Source organism: Gobius niger (assembly GCF_951799975.1).
Source record: "Gobius niger genome assembly, chromosome: 4".
In the NCBI taxonomy this organism is placed as follows: domain Eukaryota; kingdom Metazoa; phylum Chordata; class Actinopteri; order Gobiiformes; family Gobiidae; genus Gobius; species Gobius niger.
This window is the reverse complement of record NC_136855.1, coordinates 33,442,087-33,466,697: the sequence shown is the minus strand read 5'-3', so window position 1 is coordinate 33,466,697 and position 24,611 is coordinate 33,442,087. Positions and strand designations below refer to the sequence as shown.

The 24,611-nt window shown below is 39.9% G+C and overlaps 2 protein-coding genes across 3 annotated transcripts; one reads left to right on the top strand and one right to left on the bottom strand.

Moving 5' to 3' along the window:
* Window positions 1-6,757: 6,757 nt before the first annotated feature.
* pdcd7 (programmed cell death 7) lies at window positions 6,758-11,968 on the bottom strand. Its single transcript, XM_079555613.1, has 6 exons — window positions 11,744-11,968; window positions 10,185-11,281; window positions 9,663-9,801; window positions 7,959-8,189; window positions 7,792-7,879; window positions 6,758-7,043 (listed from the first exon to the last, which is right to left on the bottom strand). Exons 1-6 carry the CDS (start codon window positions 11,880-11,882, stop codon window positions 6,905-6,907), a joined length of 1,833 nt encoding a protein of 610 aa, XP_079411739.1. The 5' UTR covers window positions 11,883-11,968; the 3' UTR covers window positions 6,758-6,904.
* Window positions 11,969-13,012: 1,044 nt separating this feature from the next.
* Window positions 13,013-24,384, top strand: spg21 (SPG21 abhydrolase domain containing, maspardin). 2 transcript variants are annotated; one of them, XM_079554753.1, is made up of 10 exons: window positions 13,013-13,079; window positions 13,171-13,344; window positions 13,540-13,602; window positions 18,596-18,757; window positions 21,353-21,433; window positions 21,537-21,682; window positions 21,772-21,880; window positions 22,553-22,660; window positions 22,746-22,886; window positions 23,898-24,384. In XM_079554753.1, exons 2-10 carry the CDS (start codon window positions 13,327-13,329, stop codon window positions 24,015-24,017), a joined length of 948 nt encoding a protein of 315 aa, XP_079410879.1. In that variant the 5' UTR covers window positions 13,013-13,079; window positions 13,171-13,326; the 3' UTR covers window positions 24,018-24,384. The 2 variants fall into 2 exon arrangements, with proteins under 2 accessions (XP_079410879.1, XP_079410878.1); XM_079554752.1 differs by having other exon boundaries at window positions 13,032-13,344.
* Window positions 24,385-24,611: the final 227 nt, after the last annotated feature.

The window sequence follows — 24,611 nt, the reverse complement described above, 5'->3', positions numbered from 1 at the left end:
ACAATAACAATACATTTGAAGTCTGTCTGTCTGTCTGTCTGTCTGTCTGTCTGTCTGTCTGTCTGTCTACTTGTGTTTGGAGGCATTTTTTATCCTGCTCTTTCACTGCACTTTGTTCCATTTTGTGTTAATGCACTTTTCAATTAAAGCACTTCAATAAATGCTAAATGGAATGCATTTGGTTAATAAACGTTTGTAGTATCAAGTGTCCTGATACATGTTGGATTGTGACAAAATTGTATCGTCCCAGCCTTAAGAGGTCAGGTCTCCCTCGAAAAAGACATGTATCAAGGGACTTCCTGGTTAAATAAAGGTTAAATAAAATACTGTATAATGTTTTGAAATTAGATAGCATGATAATAATGGCAAAAATGTGTGACATTTCTGCACCTCACAGGCCTGAAACCTTTAAGTCACAGTGTTTACCTCGGTTTCTCGCAGTATCGTGAGGTAATCTGGGACAGCAATGTGCACATTTTCTATGAGTTCTTCTTGAGAGGAACATTCTGGCATTTTCAGAGGAACTCCTTCCATGCTCAGCTCACTGCAAAAGAAAAAAAATAAAGTTTATAAATCAAGTATGTATTGCTATAAATATTAGCTATATAACAACATAGGCCGCACGTGTGTCAACAAACTTAAAGGCTAGAATAATCATCAGGGCGAACAATTAGCCAACATGTTAACTGGATCAAAGACAGTTGGAGGATGAGCTGATCAGACCTGCGAGTGTTTTAATCCTGACAGCTGCACGCATGACTTCACTTCGCAAATGTCACCAGAGAACTCGGCCACGGGGGAACTGACACTTGACCACAGAGTCAGATGAGGACATGTTTAGGTGCTGAGCGGGCGTGCGGGCCACAGGGTCGACAGACAGCGCTGTAAATAGGCTTTCCCTTTCTCGAAAATCTCCCTGTATCTATATTGGATAAGCGTGGTACGCAATTAGAAACATACCATGAAGGGATTACAGGCCACAACTACAACTGCGGGATAAGCAATTCATGGCTACACGTCTTCGTTCAGTACTCGAGACATTTACTGCAGGGAAAAGACGCAATAAAGAAGTGTGTTTTTTGACATATTTGCATTTAATATGGGAATTTACATTTTTTTTGCAGTGTTTGTCCCCAGAAGAGCCTTTACGACAAGTCATATTTACTATAACACTGAAAAGTACATACCACAGACAAAGTACACTAAGTATGATGAGTAACTTTCACGTTTTGTGTCAGTAAGTTCTCGCTGTGTCTCGGTGAGTAGCGATCTTCTCGTAGGCTAAGCTTCTGGGTCTTCTGTTTTTTCCTGATCAACCTACAACACGCAGTAGGCTAAGATACTGACTCAAGACCAGGAGGAGGGTCTACACAGTGTAGTCCCGAAATCAAAAAGGCAAGTTTGCATTGAGGCAGTGTTAATTTTGAGAGTATATATTAAGTTTTAGTCGTAGTCTTAATTCGAAAATGTCATAAGATTTAGTCAAGTAAATTCTCTTCAATTTCAGTTTGAGTTGACTAAAATTGCATGTGAATTTAGTCGAACTTAAATCTATTGAATCAAGGTCCTCTGCTTCATGTTTCTTGTGCCACATGAACGAACAATAGTTCAATGGGTGAAATGCAAACATTTGATGATATTGCAGATTAATATTTAAAGGGACTATACGGAGTTTAAAAATGTTAAAATTATGTATTTTCCGCCCCCTACATGTTCCAATAATTTCCTAATGTGTAGAATGAGCCCTGACCTGTTCACCACAACTGCCTCTAAAATCCTGCACTGTCACTCAAAACGGTGTTACTTCGGGTCCGAAGTGGCGTCAATCACGAGCTTAATATAGAAGGTGCAGTTACATGTAAGACCTGAGTTGGCAGTAGTGAGTTTAAAATGGCTAACTTGCGTCTAGCCCCCTTAAGGAGCCTATCAGGTAGGCCAAACCGAAGCCCTAAAAGTGATGCTAGAGTAAGGTAGAGGAAATAAGAAATATAACATGAACGCACAGCATAGGCTTTGTTAATAATAAAAAATAAATGCTATTTTTAAACTAAAATTATTATTATTTTTTTCCATTTTAATGTTTAGGGTCAGTTTGCTCTCACCTGGAAACAAATAGTACAAAAAGGAGTGTATATTCACTGATTCATCGTTTCTCCTGTGGGAAATTGTTAGTTCAAAATTCATTTTCCACACATTGCGAGCATAGACATATCACAAGGCACCACAAGAGGACAAATAAGGGAAAAAGGAGCAGAAAGAGAGACTTCTGCTGTGCATTAATAGTGAGCTCCTTAAATGTTCGCATTTCACAGAGTCACTTGAATGCGTTTGCTGCCGATGCTAATGCTAGCAAAATAAAAAAGTATTCTTGTCGATATTTTGTTTTTGCCCAATTTCGGCACATAGCTATCAATTGAAATCACGGTAACCAACGTTAAAATTAAAAATAATGTTTAAAACAATAAGTATTGTGTTTCTGGGTCCCGGACGCCCATATATAGAACTTCTGGACGGCTCGTGCCTCCGGGACGGCCAGGGCAGTGACGAGTCAAACTGCTGGAATGTTACCTTCTTCTATGTCACTTCCTGTCGGTAGCTTAAAAACTAAACTAAAATAACTTTTCTGCCCAAAATGTCTGCACTTTAAATGATATGAGGCTCTTTCAAACTGTCACTGCAAGTTTTTATGATTTTAGTCCATTCTTTTCATTCTTTTTGTCATATTTTGTCGACCAAAATATCTGTACATTTTAGTCATACTTTTAATCTCACAAACAACTTTTAATTTAATTTTAGTCTGACAAAAAATTACTTTTCATATTTTAATCGACAAAATTCACTCTGCGTGGTGGTCAGGCCGAGTCTCCTCATAGTTGCCCAAGTTAGCGCATTGTTTTATTACAAAAAATTTTAACAGATCATCTTCTGTTGCATGAATCATGTTTCTCAAAATCAGATTTCAATAAAATGAACAATCTGAGTGTGAATTTTTGTTTTGAGATTCTTCAGATTCTCCCTTGGTGCAGGGCTTTATACAAACTCATAATGACCAGAGAGTGAAAACTGAAAGAGAAGTCAAAGAAATGCAATGATGACCACACAGAGCTCGCTCTAAAAAGCACAACCCACTGGTGAAATCCTCTGAAAAGCCAAAAATGTAAACGCCAGGCCCGTCTCACTGTATGGACCATATGGCTGCGATTAAAAGCCACTATGATGACGCGTGACCGTAAGTGAACCATACGGCGGACACAGACTGGTGATGAGGTAAATGGCCTTCTGTTAAGTCTGCTGGGGAGGGCTAAAGGGATAGTAGCGGCGCAGACAGATGGCGCCTGCCTTACAAGCGCTGGGAGCACAGGTGTCCAATAAGGTCACTGTATTGTGCTGTTAGCAAATGATGTGGCCCAGGGATAATACTGCAGGTGCACAGCGGGGACGGTAAATATGATGGATGGATTTCAAATGCTGGAGAATAGAACAAAAATATGTACTGTACATAAGCTACTTACTGTCAGAAATGAAGACAAATCCAGGTAATTTATGTTGGTCACTTTAATCATGACCTACCACAGTTATAAATACTGCATGTCGGTTTGTCTGCAATGTTGCTTCTTTATGATTTTTTTTTAAAGCTAATTAAATTTTTTGCTTAAGTCACCTTTTTTCTTCTCTAAGTCACCTCTTGACTTTGAGTTCTATGAGCTTTGTCCCATTGCTAGCTGGAAGGAAGAACAGGTTACGTTCATGATATAGAATTACATTTCTGTTCTGGCAGGCGCCAAAACAACTCTATAGGACAGAAACGGCTTTTTAAAGAATTTTCCAAAATGAAAATGTCCAAATGTTTCCCCTGATCATTATTTGATAGTGATTGGATTCACAAACCTGCCACATTATTCTAATAGCTGAAAGTCCTTTCTACTGGCACATGTTTTAGAAAATTGTCACCACTTTTGGACGCCTTTATGTGGAAACAATAATGTGCTGGAAGAGACTTTGAACTTTGAGACCGTTTTTGTTTAATGTGAATTGGCCTAATTACGCTATGATATTTTCACATATATCATACTGCATGACAGCATGGGCACAGGTCGTGAGTGATTGACTAAGTTTTATACAAATGTTGTACACATGTTTTATTGTAAATTGTGTAGAAAGGCCCAACCAGGGACATGGGATGCGAATTACCACAAGCTAAAAGCTCTTCATGCATCGCATCATCTGCAAACATGAATTGTAACTATGTTGATTGTATTGTCCTTGATAAATAAATAAATAAATCAAGAGAACTTATCAATAAACGAAGACTAGAAATCTGCATTTTGACAGTTACCATATGGTTACCGCCATAAAATGTACAGCTGCTCCACCTCAATTTTGCACTGCGGGCTGTTTGTTGTGGCATCACGTGAACGTAACCTATTCAGTGGAATACACGCTTTGTGCTTTGTTTTCCAATTTCTCCAACATGGAATAAACTCTAAAAACTTAACTTCTGCCAACAATGTCAACAGATGATTACACTCACACAAGACACACCCAGACTGCCCTCTTGTTTTTGGTAATGTATTGACATTTGTGTTTCTCTCTTAAATATTGAATGCACTTTATCACTTAAGCAATGAGTCTCTCTTCATTCATTCACCTCAAGCTCTATAAACAACCAGTACTTTTGAATGCAGTCATTTTGTGTTATTGCCAGGATCCTAATCCAGCCCATTAATTTATAGTGTAACATGTGCATCATTGCTGTAATGGTTTTGTCATTGCCTTTGTATAGGTTGTCAACTTTCCTGTTTTTGTCTATTTGTGTGCTGTCAACAGTGTTGTTTTTAAAGTGCAATAAAGTTGGGTTGAATTGTGTTGATTACACTTCATTTATAATCTGAACCTACAGTGCATTAAGAGCTGCTGTGACAAGTGATATTGTGTTCATGCCTACACAATATCATTAAGTGCCAATGTAATGGATAGTTTCGGCTTAGTTTGGTTTACATTAATAGATAATAACAGTTGTCAATCATTTCAATAAAAGAATTCACATGGTGTAGTATATTCAGAAAGGAACAAACTTACCTGCGTGATGCAAAAGTCTCTTGGATCCTTCACTGACAGACAGCTGATGATGTGTTCACTTCACGTCGCGTACGGCCAAAACAAGGGACGGCTTCTTAAGAATAGCCTCCTGAACCACTTATCTCCTGACGTACGAGTAACCCACCTACGCTGCTTCAGGGAAAGCACAGATTCAGCCACAGGAGACACAAAAGTGCACGTCACAGAGTTAAGCCAAGGGATAGTTTAGATCTGGTGAAGGACCTCAGGGTGAAAGTGCAGCATTATCAACTTAGTGTAACAATAACCTCCACAAATCTTATTAAGGCATTGTATAATTTCATAAGATATCTATGCAAAAATGTGGAATTTTTTTTTTTTTTTTTTTTTGTCAATTGTATTATTTTATTTTTTATTATTAGGCAGGACTTTCTGTGTTGAATACGCTCAAACATTAAGGTAAATATAGGATTGAAGTATAAACAGGAAACTCAAGTCACTTTTGTTAATGGTGTATAAATATCTTCTTGGGTGCAGGTGAACTTCGCCTTGGCTGCATCATTAAATGGGTTTATTTGAAACATAAATAGCTCTCTGCTGTTTTTGTTATGTGAAAGTACCTCATGGGCAGAGCCGGTGCTGGCCCTTCTGGGGCCCTAAGCAAAAATCCACACAGGGGCCCTACAGTAGCGTCCCATGGCTATTCGACGAAGAGAGAATCCATTTATGGTCAAAACAGTTCCACTGTTCCAGGGCAGAAGCAGAACATACAGACCTCAATTCAGGCCCTGCCCCCTGTGTGAGAACCACTAACCACTAAACCACTGTGAGACTGGTATTTAGGACTAATACTAGTCTATTTCCCTTTTTAAAATAGTAAATGGCAAATGGTCCCATTCTCTCACCTCTGGTCCATGACCCACAGATTGGGAACCGCTGATTTAAAACTAACTGAAACCTGCACCTGGCGGTTGTTTCTGTCTTAACGCTGAGAATTAGCCTGTGAGTCGCCCAATCCGTTTTAGACTGTGCACATTCAGAGAACCAGAGTGACCCCTGCAGGGGGTCCCCAGGTTGAGAACCACTGCACTAGAGTACCAGCTACATGTATTAATCGTTTCTAAGAATAAATATATGTCAAATTTATAAATAAAATACAAGGGAACGACATGTTTGTTGCATGCTCTTGACACAAAGTACTTTACTCTAGACATTGGGCACATGAGATTTTTGACAGATACATTTAAAAGTGATCTTTAACAGAAACAGGTTTTTGGCAACCAATCTAGAAACTGCATAAAACCTTTAAGTTAAATAGTGTATAGACCCTTTAATTGTAAACATTCCGGGCTGAGCTTGAGGCGGGAAGCTGGAGTCCTATCTATTTCCATTGTTGCAAATGTCTAACTGTTGTTGGAAATATCAGATAAACCTTATTTTATTGTCTCAAATGTCATTCCTCTTGTTCTTGCACCTTAAGCCACAGGACCACATTTTTTAGTTGTAGTTTTACACCTTTAATCGCTAGTTTTAGTTAAATCTTATTTCTCTTGATCACTTCCTGCTTCCAGCAGATCACTGATGATGTCAGCAGCGAAAGGGTCTATTAAACTTGTTTGGAGTAGATGTCGCTGCCTCCTTTAACATAATAGTAATATATGAATATTATCTTGCTTTTTCTCTTTACTTTGAGCTCAAAGTGATGGTCACATAAATAAATACTGTTCATGTGTTAAAAAAGACTGGAACATTTTATTGTGTGTGAAAAACAACAAATGCAAAACTGTAGAAAATGGTGAATATTTGTCTCTGGTGATTTGGTTTGCACCTGACAGACCACAGTGCTTCATGCATCTTCACACTCTGACGACTGTAGAGCAGAAGCCCAGGCCTGGTCTGACGGGGCATCTGGGATAACCCAGCTCTGTGGAATAGCAGAACCATCGGGATGATTTACAGGAACCAGGAAGACGTCCCACTCTCTCCTGGAGGAGAAACAGACGTCAAGAGGAAACTGTTAAATAGTCTTGTAGCGTAATCCTTTACTTGTACAGCAGAGGGCAGCAGAGCGTTCTTTCAGGAAATGTTCCAACATGAACATGACAAGTGACTTTAAAATTCTTTAACTACAGACTCAATGCTGATTTATAACTTTGAATAATCTACTTCTTATTTGCTGACAAACCTGGAGGAAATAATACATTCTGGCCCATTAACAAATACATTTCAATCATTCTGTGCTACAACATAAATGCCATTTTAAATTACAACTTGATTTATTTGTTATTAATATAATGTTGACATCAACTGTTTAACCTCTTACCACCCACCTTAGCCAAGGACATTTTCTCCAGTTCGGCTTTACCCAAATCTAAAAGCTTCTCGACAGGAGAGCAACAGTGTAATGCCTTTTCTGGCATGTTTTTGTTGCTCTTTTTTTTGTGTTTTGGTGTCGTTTGTCTTCCTTTTTTATAGTTTTTTGTCATTACTTTTTTCTTAGGTTTTCATCACTTTTTGTCACATTTTTGTCGTATTTTTGTCACGTTTTTGTCACCATTTTTGTTGCATTTTTCCAAGAAGCTTTTAGATTTGGGTAATGGAGAAAATGTGCTCGGTTCAGGTGGGGGTTAAGAGGTTAAAGCAAATATCTGGATTGGACTCTTATGCATACAGTATCTGTTGTCGGTTATTAAGACACCATCTATAAAACAGTAGATTGCACGTGTACTGTACCTTATCTGTACTAAAGCTGGCAGTGAATGCTCTGCCTGGGTGTAATACAGTCTGAAAGGCTGCATGAGGGGGTCAGCGGGCGTGTCATCTGAAAAAGACCATAAATAAACGTCTCTCCCTCTGAACAGGAGAGGAAGCAGTATATTGGTGAAGGGAAAAAGTTCTACCTCCAAACAACATGGCGTCCACTTTGCGTTTCTTCCGCAGCTGCTTGTCCCTCTCCTTCTGCCGTCTCCTCTCCACGTCTCTCCTCCTCTCCTCCTCCTGCTCTCCCTCCACCATCACCATCAGCGCCTTCTCCTCCACACTGTACACCGCCGTCCGTTTCTTAGCCACAACACGCAATTCCTCCAGGAGGTTATTGAACGTTTCGTCCGACTGTGGATCAGTTAAGACACCTGCCGAAAAAGGGGGACAATATAAACAACTAAATAAATAACAAAATGATATAAGCCAGGGGTGTCAAACCCATTTGGGTCGCGGGCCGAAATTCAGCTCCCACGGTGGGTCGGGAGAAAGTTTTCCCAATAAATGAATAATAATAAGCTGTGATTTGGTCAAAGCCCCAACTTGACTGTAGCTTCATTAATATCAACGGCTTACACTTGTATTGCACTTTACAAGCCTGTGTTACAAGTTCCTCAAAGCACTACATAGAAGTCATTATTCATTCACTCCACACTCGGTGGTGGTAAGCTGTTATTGAAGCCACAGCCGCCCTGGGGAAGTCTGTCCATTTACCATGTGGCTATATAAAAGAGGTGTTCATATCCTGAGGTCTTATTATGTCAGTGCCCTCTGCTGGACACATGTGGAACTCTTTCCGTTTTTTTTTATTTAATGCCCCCTAGTGGTTAGAATGAGCATTCTGGTTATTCTTTTAAAAATCATAACTCTGCATAGGAATGGGCAAGAGACTTCCTTTTTTTGATTGACTGCGGAATTCTTCCGCAGTCAATTATTGGTTTTCATGTTCTTTATTATTATTCCTCTTCCATCTTTTTCCCGATTTTCTAGAGCTTTCAGCACCTTCATGCTTTGTGCAATTTATGCAAGTTATTCATCAAAATGTTCCGCATGTTGAGGAGAAGGGTGCTATTACTTTTGGGACTTCTGCAACTTACGGTTTTTCCGCAATCGGCCGAAATGTCGGAGATTTTTCCCTTTGACTTATAATGGGGCTGCCGCAAATCCATGCTTTTCTGCACTTTTTTCTGCATTTTCTGCAATTTCTGCACTTTGTGCATGTTCAGCTTATGCAACTTGTGGGTTTTGAGAAAAAATTGGCCTTCTGCAGTTTTCCAGTTTTTTTTATACGAGAGTTAGAAATTTTTGCATTGGTGTGTATGGGGGAATCCAGCCAATCGGGAGACTCCAGGACTTTCAGCCATTTGTGCAGCTTCTGCCAATCAAGCACTGAGGCCATTTCAACAGTTTAACCAGTTTATGGAATATAAAAGTTTATGCAATATTAATAATTTATGCAAAGTAACCACTTTATGGGATTTAACCAGTTTATGCAACTTAAGAGTTTATGCCATTTAGGATTTATGAATTTTAAAGAGTTTATGCAATTTACACAATTTATGCAAATTAACCCATTCATGCATTTTACGACTTTATGCAGTTTATACAGTTTATGCAACATGACATTTTATGCATTTTACCAGTTTATGCAAATTTGATTATGCAATTTGAAGAGTTTATGCAACTTCTGCATTCGCTTCCCGCATTTCCGCAGTCAATCGCAATGGCGCAGCCATTGCATTTCTAGTTTCTTTCTGGAATTTATGCTCTACAGGGCGGGGGCCAGATTAAATCATCTCGCTCGGATGTATGTTTGACACCCCTGATATAAGCAGTATTGTTACCTTTTCGTGATGCGGCTTCTTTCCTCAGTTTTCTCAGTTTCTCCAGTGATTTCAGAATATTCTGCATTCTCTTCACATCAGTCAGCTTCTTCCGGACCTCGCAGAGCACAGCGTCCGCCGCCAGCTTTAGCTCCTGTTCCTGAAAAGCACATTTTGGTTCAAACAGTGGTAAATAATTTGAAAATGCAGAGAATCGCAAACTGCAATAGAAATCTGTAATGGATAAGCAAAAAAACCACTTGTGCCTGCATTTGCTGTTTGCCATTTATACATTTTCACTCATTTGAACAGTTCCAATTATGGTATATTTAATAGTATTACTGGCTCTAATGTAAGTTTATTTTATAGTAAGTTTATTTATGGAATGCCCCTTGAGATGTTCCATCTCGTTTGCGAGGGGGTCCATTAACACAAAACACTATTTACACAGTAAAAGACAGGACACAGACATGACAAAACACACATTAGGACAGTGTTGGAATGTGTTGGAAGAGACCCCGTTTTGACGTCATATCTACTTACTTTCTTCTTCTCCTCCTCTGCATGTATTTTCTTCATCCTCCACCTCTCTATAGCAACATCTTTGTCGGCTTTTTCGACCTCTCTTTGTTGCTCTTCCATTTCAAGGCGCTCCTTCGCTCTCCGTCTGCGGGCTCTCTTCTTTGCAATGTTGGATAATTTCATTTTTATCCTTTCCAAATGTTCATGGTCACTGAGCGCTTTTAATCGGCCCTGGATGTCTTGTTTCATTTTTAGCGCTTGCACATAAGATTTTGACCATGCCTTTTGGTCATCTATGTTAAGTTTCAGGTTTGCACATAAAGTTGACAGCTGGGACACGAGGTGAGTGGTGGAGTACAATGCGCTTTTCACATCGCTTACAGAGATTTCACTGGACTGCGGTTTCGGGTCGCTTCTAATCGATTTTCTCTTGCTTTCTAAGGACTGCTTGACCCACTTATCGTCCGCTCTTCTTTGAATTGTCGCTTCATCTTCGGGCTGCGGCTTTAGGGCCTGTTCCATGAACCTTTCCGTTTCCCGGAAAAAGTCAGACGCACCCCCCGAAACCTCAGGGTGAGCTTGCCTGTGAGTCGACAGTGGAACACCGCATCCAGAACCGTGGCTTGGACGAGTGAAAGGAGGAGTCGGTGAGTGAATGGGAGAATAGTACCCAGTTGGTGGCGGGTGGTGACTTGTTTGAGCGAGGCCTGTGCCAGAGGGTGGATGGAACCCAGTTGGCGGTGGGTGTCGGGTTGGAGGAGTAAAGCCCGGGCCAGGGGGTGGATAGGGACCAGTTGGTGGAGCAAGGCCCGGGCCAGGAGGAGGGTGGAACCCAGTCGGTGGAGCAAAGCCTGTGCCAGGAGGAGGATGGAACCCAGTTGGTGGAGCAAGACCAGTGCCAGGAGGTGGATAGGGACCAGTTGGTGGAGCAAGGCCCGGGCCCGGGGGTGTGGAGACGCCGGGTGGAGGGGCATAGCCAGGAATCGGCGGTGGTGGCTCAGACTGGTTGAATCGATGTGTTTGAGGCATTGGTGGACGTTGGAAATTCTCAGCTCTGGGTAATGTTGGTGGAGGAAAAAACATCTGTGAGGTGTTCCAAGGAGAAGCATTGTATGCCCCTGATGAATTAGATGAGAAAACAAAAAGGTAGGTGAAATTATATATTCAGTAGACATAACTAACAGTCTACTCCATTAACAAATAATAATAGGTACGTAAATAAATCTAAATAAACTCAATAACTTCAAATTTCCCTTCAACTTATACAATTTTAAAGTCAACATGGTAGGTTAATATGTTTTATGCTACCATGCTGCTCTTGTACTTTGCATTTGAAACAATTCCCCAGTGAAACACGATTAAAAGTTATTTAGACTAGTAAAAACAAATGCAATACGGAAAAATAAAGTACAATGTAATTTTAAAGTAGAGTAGAGAGAGTAGAGTAGAGTAGTAGCAGCAGATGCAACATACAAACGCTACATGCCCCTGCCATAAGCATGCTTTATCGTTGAATAATCGCAGCAGTCTCTTGTAATTGCACATATTCAACTTCAGATGATGAAAAAAGGCATGGTTACCTGGTGTTGAGGCATTAGCCGCATTAGCACTCATGTTGTGTGGCGGTATGCTAGCATTGTACGAGCTCTGTGGATAGTTATTACTGACGCCCGGAGGTTGCAGTGCTTCCGACGGAGGGTACGGATACCTGTTGTCCATATTAATTAATTGCAAACCCGTAATTAATCATAAAAAAGTTTGACTCTATGGTCTGCACACGATGACCACCGTGTTTACATTATACCCTTCTTCACGCATTTGAAATGAAACCGCTTCAGCTCTTTTTGAGTTATACTGCCGTGTTCCAGTTGCGGCCAAGGTCGGTACTGCAGCCATACTGTGAAACGTGTGAAACGGTACTTTTTCCCCCCCTTTCTTTTTTTAATGTAATAGGCTATATGCACAGTTTCCCCACGTGACGTCTTCCTGGACAGTCAGCCAGACGCAGCACTTCCTGTCGCTGGTCGTTTACGTTCACAATTAGCAGATTCCCACACAAAAATAGCGATAGCTCAGGATCTGGTTAAGGACAAGGAGTTACTGATGGACAGTCACAGCAACGTATTACAAACATCATGTTCGCTGTGAATCCAGCACCCAAAGGAAACGCCAGCTGTCGTAAGGTAGGAGCTTTTATCTTAGAGCTAAAGGCTAGTGTTGAAAAATGATAATATAACATGTAAACAAGTAAATATTATTTAAACTACTAACAGGACGATTCTTTTTTGCGCAGGCTCGTTAAAAACTTTGCGCTAGTTTTATTTTTTATTTTGTTAGCCGCGTTAGCTTCAAGACAAAAACATCCACCGTTATGAACACGGAGGTTTCCTCCAGTGAAGTCGTTGCGTCTCACGTAATATTTTTTAACCTGCTCCAGCCACATCCGAACTTTTACTCGCTGTCCTTTACCAAATCTTAAGCTATTGCTTCATTTCTGTGGGACCTGCTAATTTTTAATGGGAAGAGATGACAGACAGGAAGGACAGCCTCTGGCTGACTGTCCAGGCGGAAATCACGTGGGGTCACTGTGCATATAGCCCATTATAAAATAAAAGTGCAGCAGAAATAAATATATTTATGTAAACAAATATGCACATTGTTAAAAGCCAGAGAGGGGAGACACAGAAAAAAAAAAAAAAAATCATACAAAATTGAAAGAGACAGAACAGGGGAACATTTGCATTAAGATAGTAGAATATAGGATAAAATATATATATAAAAAATAAAACACCTTTAATGTGGTAACAGATAACATTATCGATTTTAATGTGATAAAACAGTACCGTACGCATGCGCAGTAAACAGAGAAGGTGCCAAACATGGTGCCAAACAGCACAAACGGCTAAGCAACGGAAGGTGCACTCTCGTCCTTAGTTTACAGAGTCGTTGCAAGCCTTTTACTCTTATTTTTGGAATCTAAAGCTTTACTTTTCGTGTGTGTCACCAGATACAGACGCGGGTTTGTTGTGAGCGGTGAAAAAAGAAAGAAGGCTGCCGAAGAGTCTTTACGGAAGTCTTCTAAAGTGGAGTCATATGACCGAGCTGTAGCTGTGGGAGAAAATGCAGCCTAGATATGGATGAAATTCCTCGCTCAGGGTGACTAATGTCCACAGCGAAAACGGTAACATTGCGATTATACACTGGGAATTTACTGTGGCTCATATTTGGTCATTTGCTAGCCAGCCTGACACACATATCCTTGTTTGACAGTCGGTTTGCTAATGTACAGTACGTTTTCACCAGAGGAGGAACTACGAATTCCGCATGTCAAGTAGTGTTTTGACTCGTGGTTTCTCCTTTTTTTTTTCCCCTGCAGATGGAGGAGATTAAAGTGTCTCCTGACTATAACTGGTTCAGGAGCACGGTCCCACTGAAAAGGGTAAGAAGCGACTACAACTACAACTTTCTATTTCTACCTCTATTGACAAGGTGTGACTGCAACAGAAAACCTAATGCTTTACCTTGACGAGATCTAGCCAAACATACTGGGCATACCAATACCTGGACATACCTATTTTATTTTGCTAACCCACTGCAAAAATAAAATGGCCTGGCTTGTCTTTTTATGTTTTCAGTTTTACGACAGCTGCTATGTTTCTCTCGTGACCTGGCAACATTAGAAACTGGATAGCTGGATTTAGTTTATAGAAATATACACATAATGGTTCAATTCAATACAATTCTAAGCCTAGTTATGTCATGTTAACTAAAAAGAATTGTACATATTTTATATCACAGCAACTAGTTTTATCACAATGACTAGTTAAATGTGGCTAGTAAGAACAAGTGCTTTCAAGAACATAGTGAACACAATTATATTTCAGATTTGCAAAGAGAAACACAAACTTATTTTCAATTTCTATAGCTGTGCAAACAAACGATATCAACCACTGAGTTCTATGGAGTTCCTGCGTCACTGAGGTTAGGAAATAACTTAAACATTATCTTAATATCGCCACTTCACTGGTTTAAATTTGAATTAATACCTTCCCATTATCCTAAGTAATGATTAGAAGAAACCTGCCAGAAGCGCTTTAAGTGGCTGGTGATGTTTGAAAAGGACTACTACTCCTACTACAATTATACATGTCAGAGTTGAACTAACTTGCTGCGACATGAATGGACTGTGGTTTGAATGAAATCCACGTTTGGTTAAAAAGTCTTGTGACCGTTTTACCTCAAAAGGCATTCTCAACCACTGCATTAAAAGATCTGGGGCAGCACATGACTTCTTGCAAAAATATTAGTATCCTGGCTTCAGTGAGTGATATTTGCTAATCCTTTTGCATAGACCTTTGCACACGCTCGCTGATGCGTGTCATATCTGGGTGACTTTATTAGCCATATTGTCGCTATGGCAATATTAGGTGACGCAATGTGTATGTCGCAGAAAGCGCAACACATGACACAACTAAAGAGGTCTTCTATCTGATTGAAATTTGGTAAAAATAAATAGCTTAAAATGTTTGTTTAAAAACGTCTTCGCCTAAAAGAGACTAGATGCAAGTTGGTCATTTTATACTCACTACTGCCACCTCAGGTTTTACGTGTAACTGTAGTCTCTATATTAAAGGAATAGGCCACCGTTTTTACATACTGAGATATGTTCTTACCTTAGCTTTGACGAGTTCTTTAGGACCTGTCTGGTCTTCACCCGTGCCTTCAGTCACGTAAACAGCGCAGACGGCGTTAGCATTTAGCCTCTCCTGCTCTCCTCTATAGCTCCAAAACAGGTCAAGATAGAAGCTACGAAGCTCTTCCACGTTTTCCCTATTTAAATATGGTTACGTGAAGTGTTCCACTACAAAATAGAATTACACAAAATTAAACAATGGGGATTTTCTAAGCGGATAAAAGGGGGGACTATATTGTAAGGCGTAATAATACCAGGAGTAGTTCGAAATCCGCGCAGTAATCTCCACTTTACTGCGCAGTAATCTTCACTTTACTGCGCGGATGCCAAACTACTCCTGGTATTACTACGCCTTACATTATAGTCCCCCCTTTTATCCGCTTAGAAAATCCACATTGTTTAATTTTGTGTAATTATACTTTGTAGTGTAACACTTCACGTAACCATATTTAAATAGGGAAAACGTGGAAGAGCTTGGTAGCTTCTATCTTGACCTGTTTTGGAGCTATAGTGGAGAGGGGAAGAGGCTAAATGCTAACGCCGTCTGCGCTGTGTTTACGTGATTGAAGGCACGGGTGAAGACCAGACAGGTCCTAAAGAACTCGTCAAAGCTAAGGTAAGAACATATCTCAGTATGTAAAAATGGTGGCCTATAAGCTCGTGTATGACGGTAATTCTGACCCGAAGTAACATCTTTTTGAGTGACAGTGCAGGATTTTAGTGGCAGTTGTGGTGAACAGGTCTGGGCTCATTCTACAAATTAAGACATGGCTGGAGCATGTAGGGGGAGGAAAATACTTCGTTTTAGCATTTTAAAATCCGTATCATCCCTTCAACCCAGTGAATTTTCTCCAGTTCACCCAAGTCTAAAAGGTCACAACCTATAGGGCAGAATAATGCCTCATTTGAAAGCTAAGCCCTACAAAACTCATCTAAATTGATCTTTTTCCTCACGTTGCTTTTCGACTTTTTTTTCCCATTGCTTTTTTGTTCATATTTTTGCCACATTTTCACTTTTTTGTCACTGTTCTGTTGCTCTTTAGTGTTTTTTTGTGTGTGTTTTTTGTCACACATTTCTGTCACTTTCTCGTTGCACTATTGTCCGTTTTTCATCGCTCTTTTGTTGTTGTTTTTGTGGCTCTTTGTTGCATTTTCTTCCTCATTTCCGTTTCATTTTTGTCACTATTTTGACACCTTTTTCAAGAAGCTTTTGGATTTGGGTACAGCCAACTGGAGAAAATGTGCTTGTTTCAGGTGGGGGTTAAGAGGTTTAATTTACTTTGTAGTTCAGTGAAATATCGCAGTATTGTTATGATCAGGTTCTATACAGTTATCGAGTGTCGTGTGACCCCAATTGCAGATAGTTTGATAGGCGTTTTCTCCCCAAAATCATCCAACCTTACCAGCAACAATCCTCCACAGAGATATTTAAACTGAATAATAACCATGTCATACCCTATTTATAGACGACTTGTGCCTACTTCCTCTCCTGAGTCGATTGTGTTCACGCTCTTACAGCCCTCTCTGCATTAGCCTCCCCACATTACTCTCCGCTCTTGGCAGCTGGATCAATGGCTCCTCTTGTTTCTTTACGGCAGAACTACTGCGAGCTCAGGGATCAAACTCCACCCCTCCAATCGTCGCACTTATCTCTTTCTAGAGTTGTGTTGCCGTTTATAAAAATAAACTATTTGTCTTGCAAAAAGCACATGTAGATCAGGAGGTGTGGGCTGGACAGTGAGTCAGGCCGTCATGCCGTCACATGCTTACAGTCCGCTGATGACGGCCGAGGCTGGACGGGGGGAGTGAACTTTGTCCACTTGACACTTGGCCGTATTAGATGTAATGTAGGATTTTAGGTGCAGGGGAGGTGTGATCACTGACCAGTTATTCAGAATATAATTTAAAAAATGCAATTTAATGTGAGTAGGGCTGGTTACCGTTAAACAATACCATTCTGGTAACTGGAAAAAAAGGTTTAGGTTGTAATGGTTTTGAAAGCAGGTGCCGAAAAGAAATATAAAATCTTTATAGTCAAGTTTTGATGCTGTCGGTCATCAAAATTTAAAAGAAAAGAGTTGGAGGAAAAAACGTTAAAACAAACTGGTAAAATTGGGAAAATATTGAGAAACACATTTGAGGAAAAAACACATAGAAAAATTGGAGGAAATTTGGGGGGGAAAAACGTGAAATGATGAAAAATTGGTTAAAACGGGGGAAAATATAAGAAAACTTGGAAAGTGTTTTTTCTGCTCTTTTGGAGTCAAAGAAAGTTTCATGGTTGTTTCACCTCAAATAAATGATATAAATGAAAACAAAATTAAATGGAAGGAAAAGGAATAAATTACCATTATTAATCTGTGTTCTGGTCAATAAAAGTATAGTTCAGGTATTGGTATCGAAAACCAAGTATTGTTAAAGCAGTACTTAGTAACTTGTTTACCTTTTCGTTGTCCCTCTGGGGGTAATATGAGTGTTAATGGGATGATTGGGGTCTTTCATCTCCCCCTGGTGTTTCTGGCCAGAAAGCCACAATTGCAGCTTCGCTGCCACCGGGTCGGAGTCACCAATACACACTAATGGAATCATGAAGAAGAAGCTAACAGGCTAATGGACAAAGCTGCGGGCTAGCGCCACTTAAACAATATTTACAGCCAAGTTTGAGTGAAAAAAATTATCTCCATTGTGTAACTGGATGTACAGTATCCCTCTCTCCCTTTGTCTTTTCTATCAGCGTAGTATTTACTATCACAGACAATTAATCAGTAAGAAAACGCAAGTTACGCAACATGTCACGACACCTGCAGTGGCGCTTATGGCCTCTAGGGGCATGAGTTACTTAGTACTGCTTTAATGTACTGTATCTGAAAACATTGAACGGTACCCAGCCCTAAATGTGAGTCGCAAAGGCTGCAATTATGTTTAGGTAATGTAATGGGCTCTGAAAACAACAAAATAATCATAAGGATAGTTCCTAACCTTTTTTGACCTACCCCTTGTTATTCATTTCTTGTCCCTGTACCCCTGGTGGGGAAACACTGCGATGGCTGTATTATGCCTATCGTGCGCTCAGTGACGTGGTAGTGCCATTTTTGCCATATCCACATAGCAAGAAGCTAATAACTCAATAAGACGAGACAAGCACTTAAAAGTATTGAAAAGGTCCATTTTTTTAGTTGCAATCTTCATCTCCTTGTGTTTGCTGTGATTTACTCTGATGCGATGTGACGGAGCAGAGGAGGCCGAGGCCGCTTCGCTCACACCCCTGGCCTGTATGTGTCGAAGTCAGAGCAGGGTGAAAATGCAGGTGTCAGCTGTCGGCCTTGTGAGAGTCATGAAAAAAAACACTTAACACACCGAGGTGAACCCAGCACCAGTTTGCAAATTCAGAGTAAATGAATAACAGCCCGACGCAGTGACATCAGAGTACAAGAGCAACACACAGAACTAATATTGACACTGACAGGGCTGAAATGATTTTTTTTGTATTCATTAACGTTAAGCCCTGCTTCTGTTATTGTTCTCACAGTTGAAGTGAAACTGCTATGATAATGACCGCAATGTGATACAGCGAGGACGTTTTTGAAACAATGGAACTATTGTCTTTGTGTTAGCTGGAATTCAAGTGTTTCAGATCACATATATTTATTTTTTGTTTGCTGCATGTGACTAAAGCCCACTGAGGTTCTTTCTCTGACTCTCATTAGTGAACTTCTCGTACATCTGTGTGTCTCCTCAGATCATTGTGGACGATGACGACAGTAAGGTCTGGTCGCTGTACGACGCCGGGCCGAAGAGCATCAGGTGTCCCATCATCTTCCTCCCTCCGGTCAGTGGGACGGCAGAGGTCTTCTTCCAGCAGGTCTTAGCCCTGACCGGCTGGGGCTACAGAGTCATCTCAGTGAGTTCAACACAATCTATGCAAAGTTTTCAAAGATATTACTGGACTGGTATGGATTTGTATGTTATTTCTTTAGAACTTAAAATAATGTGTATGGAGGAGTAATTGTTGCAAGCAAAGGGCAGAATATGAACATGAATTATATATTAACAGAATCTTTGCATGTCAGTATCACTGTATGGGTATTTGGGTAATGGACATGTCAGAATCAGAATAGGTTCACAAACTAGGATGACCAAATCGTGCAACATGAAACATAAAACATATAACACATAACGTAGATAAATAATAAACTACAAAAACTTTAAAACTATAGACTAGTCCAGGGATTCTCAAACTTGTTGCTGGGACCCCAAAAATTGACATGTTAACAATCGGGGACCCCCATTGTATAAAGTTATTGCCTCTTACACTACTTTAGGAAAGGAAAACATTTTCAAGTTAATATGTATTGAAAAAGTTTATTTTGAATATTTGAATGGATTTCACAAATAATATGCTGTTTTACACTCAAAAATATATTAAAAACAGTAGCATTTTTCTTTTTATTTCATCCTGAAATCATCTGGGGACCACACGAGGGGTCCTTTGGGAAACACGGGACTAGACTAAGGGCACGCATGAAGATGATTAGAATAAAATATGATAAATACAACAACAAGTTGACACCGAACAACGGGAGTGTATTTTCAGATGTCCATTATTAACTGATATATTATATCAGTAAAAATACTTAAATGAGCAAAATTCAAGATTTTTTGCCATTAATATGGTTGAACATAGATGTTGGATCAGCAACACACACATACAAAACTCAAATTTACAAAGTCAAAGAGAAGAAAATCTCAAAAAGTCTCTGGACATCAGTTCCACTATGGCATCGCAGCGAGCTACGGATACGCAGAATTACACAAGGAACACTTTAATTCCAGTCTGATTATTTATTAGACGATTTGGATGAAGTAAAATTATTCCAAACCAGCGGAATCGCAAACATTGGGTCCTGTTTTGCTCATAAGCTTGTTGTGAGAAGTGTTTTGCTGCAGTTTGCTGAAGCCCACTGTCATTTGGTGTCAGAGCCCTCTGCCCACACGACTGAGTCATCCGCACCGGCTCAGCACAGATTTGGCAAGTGCAAAACCTGTCGGAGTGAAATCTATTCTGCCCCGTGTGGAGTTCACACAAAGTTCAACATATCAAGGCTTACCGGACTTAATGCTCACTTTGATATGAGAGCTGCTCTTTGTCATAATTGACAATAAAGGCACAGTGTGGAACATTCCAGGTTATTCCAGCTTTAAGGCGAGACGCTGCAGGTGAACAGGGAAACATTTTAAATTTAGAGATATCAATTTGATACTTTTGCTGTAGATTACTGGCATAACTATGTATACTCATAGAAAAATAAAGCTTTTCATGCCTATAAATCATATTTTCGATGGTGGAGTCTGAGTAAGCGGCACGGTAGCACAGCGGTTAGTAGGAGTGTGACAATATATCGATTTTCCGTATTATTGCGATATTTTGTGGGACGATGCGATACCAATACTTTTTATTCCAATATCGATACTTTTGATGACGTCATGTATATTAATGAGCAACGTCATGCATATTGATGAGACAGCAGGGCTCCACTGGTTTCACAGTCAATAGAGGCCAATAATTATCAAGAATTCAGTCAGGACAGCAGGGGGCAGCACTACAGTTTTAAGCACTTGGACCAAACACTGTCACACAACTTTTAATGATGTGTGTAAGTCAGGGATCATTTATAAAAGTGGTGCAAAGAACAATATGTAATATGTTAAAATAAAGGTTAAAAGTAGCATGTTTTTTTTTTTTTTTATCGTGATGTATCGTAGATTATTTTTGTGCAACATATTGATTATCGCAGTATCGGCGTATCGTGAGATAGTCGTTATCGTAAGCCATGTATTTCGTGTCGTATTCCAACCCCACCTGTGTGGAGTTTGTTCTCCCTGTATCTGCTCCGGGTGCTCTGGTTTCCCCTACAATTGAAAACATGTACAATAGGTTGGGTCAAACGCAGAGAACGAATTTCCCTCAACAAAGTATACCATACCTTACCTTAATGGATCGAGCCAGGTGTAAACTTATGGATTTATTTTGTTGACATATTAGTTACAAAGACTTTTACAGATGGGATTTTGGACCTCTTCTTTAGTCTTAAAATAAGCTGTTTTATTAGTGGAAAAATCTGTAAAAATTCAAATTTCACGTTGTTTTTTTAAATTAAAAACTCAACAAATAGGTTAGGAATTGGATATTTAAAAATCCCTCTTTGCTCAGACCAAGGCTGGAAATTTGAAGCCCCTAGGTGCTACTAAATCCTTGCTAACTATGCAACTATTGTCACGTGAAGAAGCAAAAACATGGACATTGTGCTTTGTCATAATCATTGCTCAAGCTTGAACTTAGATAAGCCACTTTTTTTAGACTTTTGTTTGACTCCACTAAAGATAAATCAACAAGGCATTTTAGTCACACAAGCTCTGACCACCGTCTATTGACTCATTCTGACCAATTCTTTAAAAGCCCCGGTTGCATAAATGTGCCTGCGGTTTTGTGTTTCAGCTACAATACCCCGTCTACTGGGACCTCATGGAGTTCTGTGATGGCTTCCGGAAGCTCCTGGATCACCTCCAACTCGATAAAGTGAGCCCCTGTTTCCCTGCATAATTCCATTTTCTACACTACCCGCTGTGCCATTACGCCAGTGTCTGATATCTCCACATCTCCTTCCCTCATGTCTGTTCAGGTACATTTGTTCGGGGCCTCTCTCGGCGGTTTCCTGGCGCAGAAGTTTGCGGAGACGACGCACAAGTCTCCTCGCGTGCACTCGCTCATACTGTGTAATTCTTTCAGCGACACGTCAATCTTTAACCACACGTGGACCGCAAACAGGTCTCTATTCATGTTTTTTTTCCACATTATCTCCCAAAGTTACTGTGAAGGATGGCTTTTAGATTGACATATTTTTGTCGTCTTTGCAGCTTTTGGCTAATGCCGGCTTTCATGCTGAAGAAAATTGTCCTGGGGAATTTTGCGAAAGGCCCAGTGGATCCTAAAATGGCAGATGCAATTGACTTCATGGTTGACAGAGTGAGTTGACTTTCTCCTAAAGCCAATTACTTTACGTTCTTATGGAAGCCCGTTTCCGCCATGTTAAAAAATAAAAGCCCAACAGGAAGTCAAAATTAGTTTAAATCTCGAAATTACGACTTTTAAATTCCTACTACAAGTTTACATGTCGAAATTACGAGTTTAAATCTTGAAATTATGACTTTTAAAACTCGTAATTCCGAGATTTAAAGTAGAGTTTTTAATATCTGTGATCATAGACGTCAGCCCTATTTTACTTTAAAAAATCTGGATGTTGTTGCCGTTCTCTTTCCTGTCTGATGCGGTCTGAACTGTGGAGCTTGATCCAGCCACCGCTGACGGAGCTGGAAATAAAGTGTAGCTGTATCTTGGAATCGAATCATGCCTGAAAAACAACTGCTATTTTGGGGCAAACTGGTCCCCCCCGAGTATTTAAGCCCATGCGCTTGATAAAGGAAATTTTGTGTTTTAAACACAGAATTTTGACTTTAAATCTTGTAATTTCGACTTCCTGTTGAGCTTTTGTTTTTTAACATGGCGGAAACAGGCTTCCATACGTTCTTGTCGCAATATGGACTTTTATAACCAAAGGAACAATAGCTTTTACTGTATTGTCATCATAATATCATTTTTGTAGCTTTAATTTCATGTGATGTTTCATTTCCTCTGCAGCTTGAAACCCTAAACCAAAGCGATCTAGCATCGCGGCTCACTCTGAACTGCCAGAACTCTTACGTGGAGCCACACAAAATCAAGGACGTGGCTGTGACCATTATAGATGTAAGTTTCAACACATCTGCTTCGGCGTGATTTGTCTTTGAAGGTGAGTTAGTGGAGTTTTAATTGCGGTTGTATTTGTGTTTAGGTTTTTGATCAGAGCGCATTGTCGTCAGAAGCTAAAGAGGAGATGTATAAGCTGTATCCCAACGCCAGGAGGGCCCATCTGAAAACGGGAGGAAACTTCCCCTACCTTTGTCGGAGCGCTGAGGTCAATCTTTACATACAGGTAAAGTCTGCTGCGAACGGAGAAGTCGTTTGGTCCTAACTCTCACTTCCAGTAGAATGATCCTGTTCTAAGTTGCTAAAGAAAAAATACCTGGTCAGAAAAAAGGTTGTATCGATTGTATCTCTTCCTGCTTCTGCAAATAATAATAAAAAAAATTAAAGTTCTCAATTTGGAATAGGAACCTGTTGTGTGGAACTGTGGTCTACATCAGAAGCTGTGACAAAAATGGGGCTTATGGAAGTGTTCCTCATAAAATAAATTACCTGCTCAGCCTCAAACATCATTCCTTAATATTGATCCTTCTTTGAGTCTGCAAGAAGAAAATGTTGCTGCAGGAGACGATGCTTTTTAAAAATTTTGTTGAGAACTTGTATTTGAAAGATAAATGTAATAGTTGGGCCGGGGCATCATATTTTGAACCATGCTGGTTTCTCTTATGTGGAATTAAAAAGTGTAAGCCTGAGGCTTTGATTGACAGGCTCTGGAGCACTGTGGAGGCTTGTAGCTCGTCTGTGTGCCCTGGTATCCTGAATTTTGCCCTTTTTAGGAACATGCTCTGTAGGAGGAGCAAGGTGCGCCATGTTATTTTCACAAAAACGCAGGATCCATTAGCATGAATGGGTCAAAATGGCCATAATGCATCTCTAAATATTAAATCCATGGTTGTCACATGGGTGCTGAATTTTAGTGCAATCTTATTATTTTTAACACTTACTTTTTAAACTGATTTATACTTTAACGTAGTTTACCACCACCGAGTATGGAGTGAATGCACAACTGTCTCATGTAAAGCGCTTTGTGACTATGTCTGTGAAAGACGCTATACGAATAAAGTCCTTCCTTCATTCCTACTTCAACTTTTACTTTGTTATTTTTGGCCCATAGGATCTGTACTTTTACCCACTGCACATTTCTTTGGCTTTCCATTTTTTTAAACTGGCTTCGTTTTGTGGCTCTTTATTGTTGTCTTTATTGCACAATGACTAATTGTATGTGTTTTTGTGGCGGCAGATCCACCTGAGGCAGTTCCACGGGACACGATACGCCGCCATCAGCCCTGAGATGGTGAACGCGGAGGAGCTGGAGGTGCAGGAGAGCAGTCTTAACCACAACTCAGAAGAAGACGACTAGTGATGGGGGCCATTTTGAACTGTTTCCAACTCTGACCTTTTCTCTTGAGGCCGTTCATTTCACAGAACATTCAGCAAGAGTTTGATGACAACTTTCAACCAATCAGTCTACACCGGAGTATATTTTTATTTTACAGATAAAGCAATATTTTGATAATTTGCAAATAGGAAAAAAAAACTTCAACGTTCTGCTTTACAAACACAAGACTCTGCCTTATATGAAAAGGTTTTGGTAAACATTGCACTCATGAATTGCCTAAAAAATTGCCTAAAGTGTTTATTTCTATGTACAGAATTATAAAAGAATAATGCACTGGAGCGAGATCATGTTTATACATTTAAAGTTTTTTCTTTTCATTTATTATCCATAGTAAATATTTCTAAATGTGATGTGGTTTTTGCATTCAAATACCAGACAGAATATCTCCAATCAGTTCTGTACTTCGATTACTGTGAACAAGTCTTGCAAATTCATGTTTTTGATAGAGAGCATATGCAAAAGAACCTTCTATTGATTTATGTATATTGTGCCTTCAACTTAATTTCTTTATTATTGGTTCTTTCTGCGTAGGAACATTTTATTAAACATGTCTTT

Coding starts and splice junctions, on each gene's coding strand:
- pdcd7 (XM_079555613.1), bottom strand. CDS start 11,882: ATGGACAACAGGTATCCGTACCCTCCGTCGGAAGCACTGCAACCTCCG. Junction 8,190..9,662: donor AGAAGCCGCATCACGAAAAG/GTAACAATACTG, acceptor CTTTTTCGGCAG/GTGTCTTAACTGATCCACAG. Junction 7,044..7,791: donor CCAGCTTTAGTACAGATAAG/GTACAGTACACG, acceptor TTTCTCCTCCAG/GAGAGAGTGGGACGTCTTCC.
- spg21 (XM_079554753.1), top strand. Junction 21,683..21,771: donor CACACGTGGACCGCAAACAG/GTCTCTATTCAT, acceptor TCGTCTTTGCAG/CTTTTGGCTAATGCCGGCTT. Junction 21,881..22,552: donor TTGACTTCATGGTTGACAGA/GTGAGTTGACTT, acceptor TTTCCTCTGCAG/CTTGAAACCCTAAACCAAAG.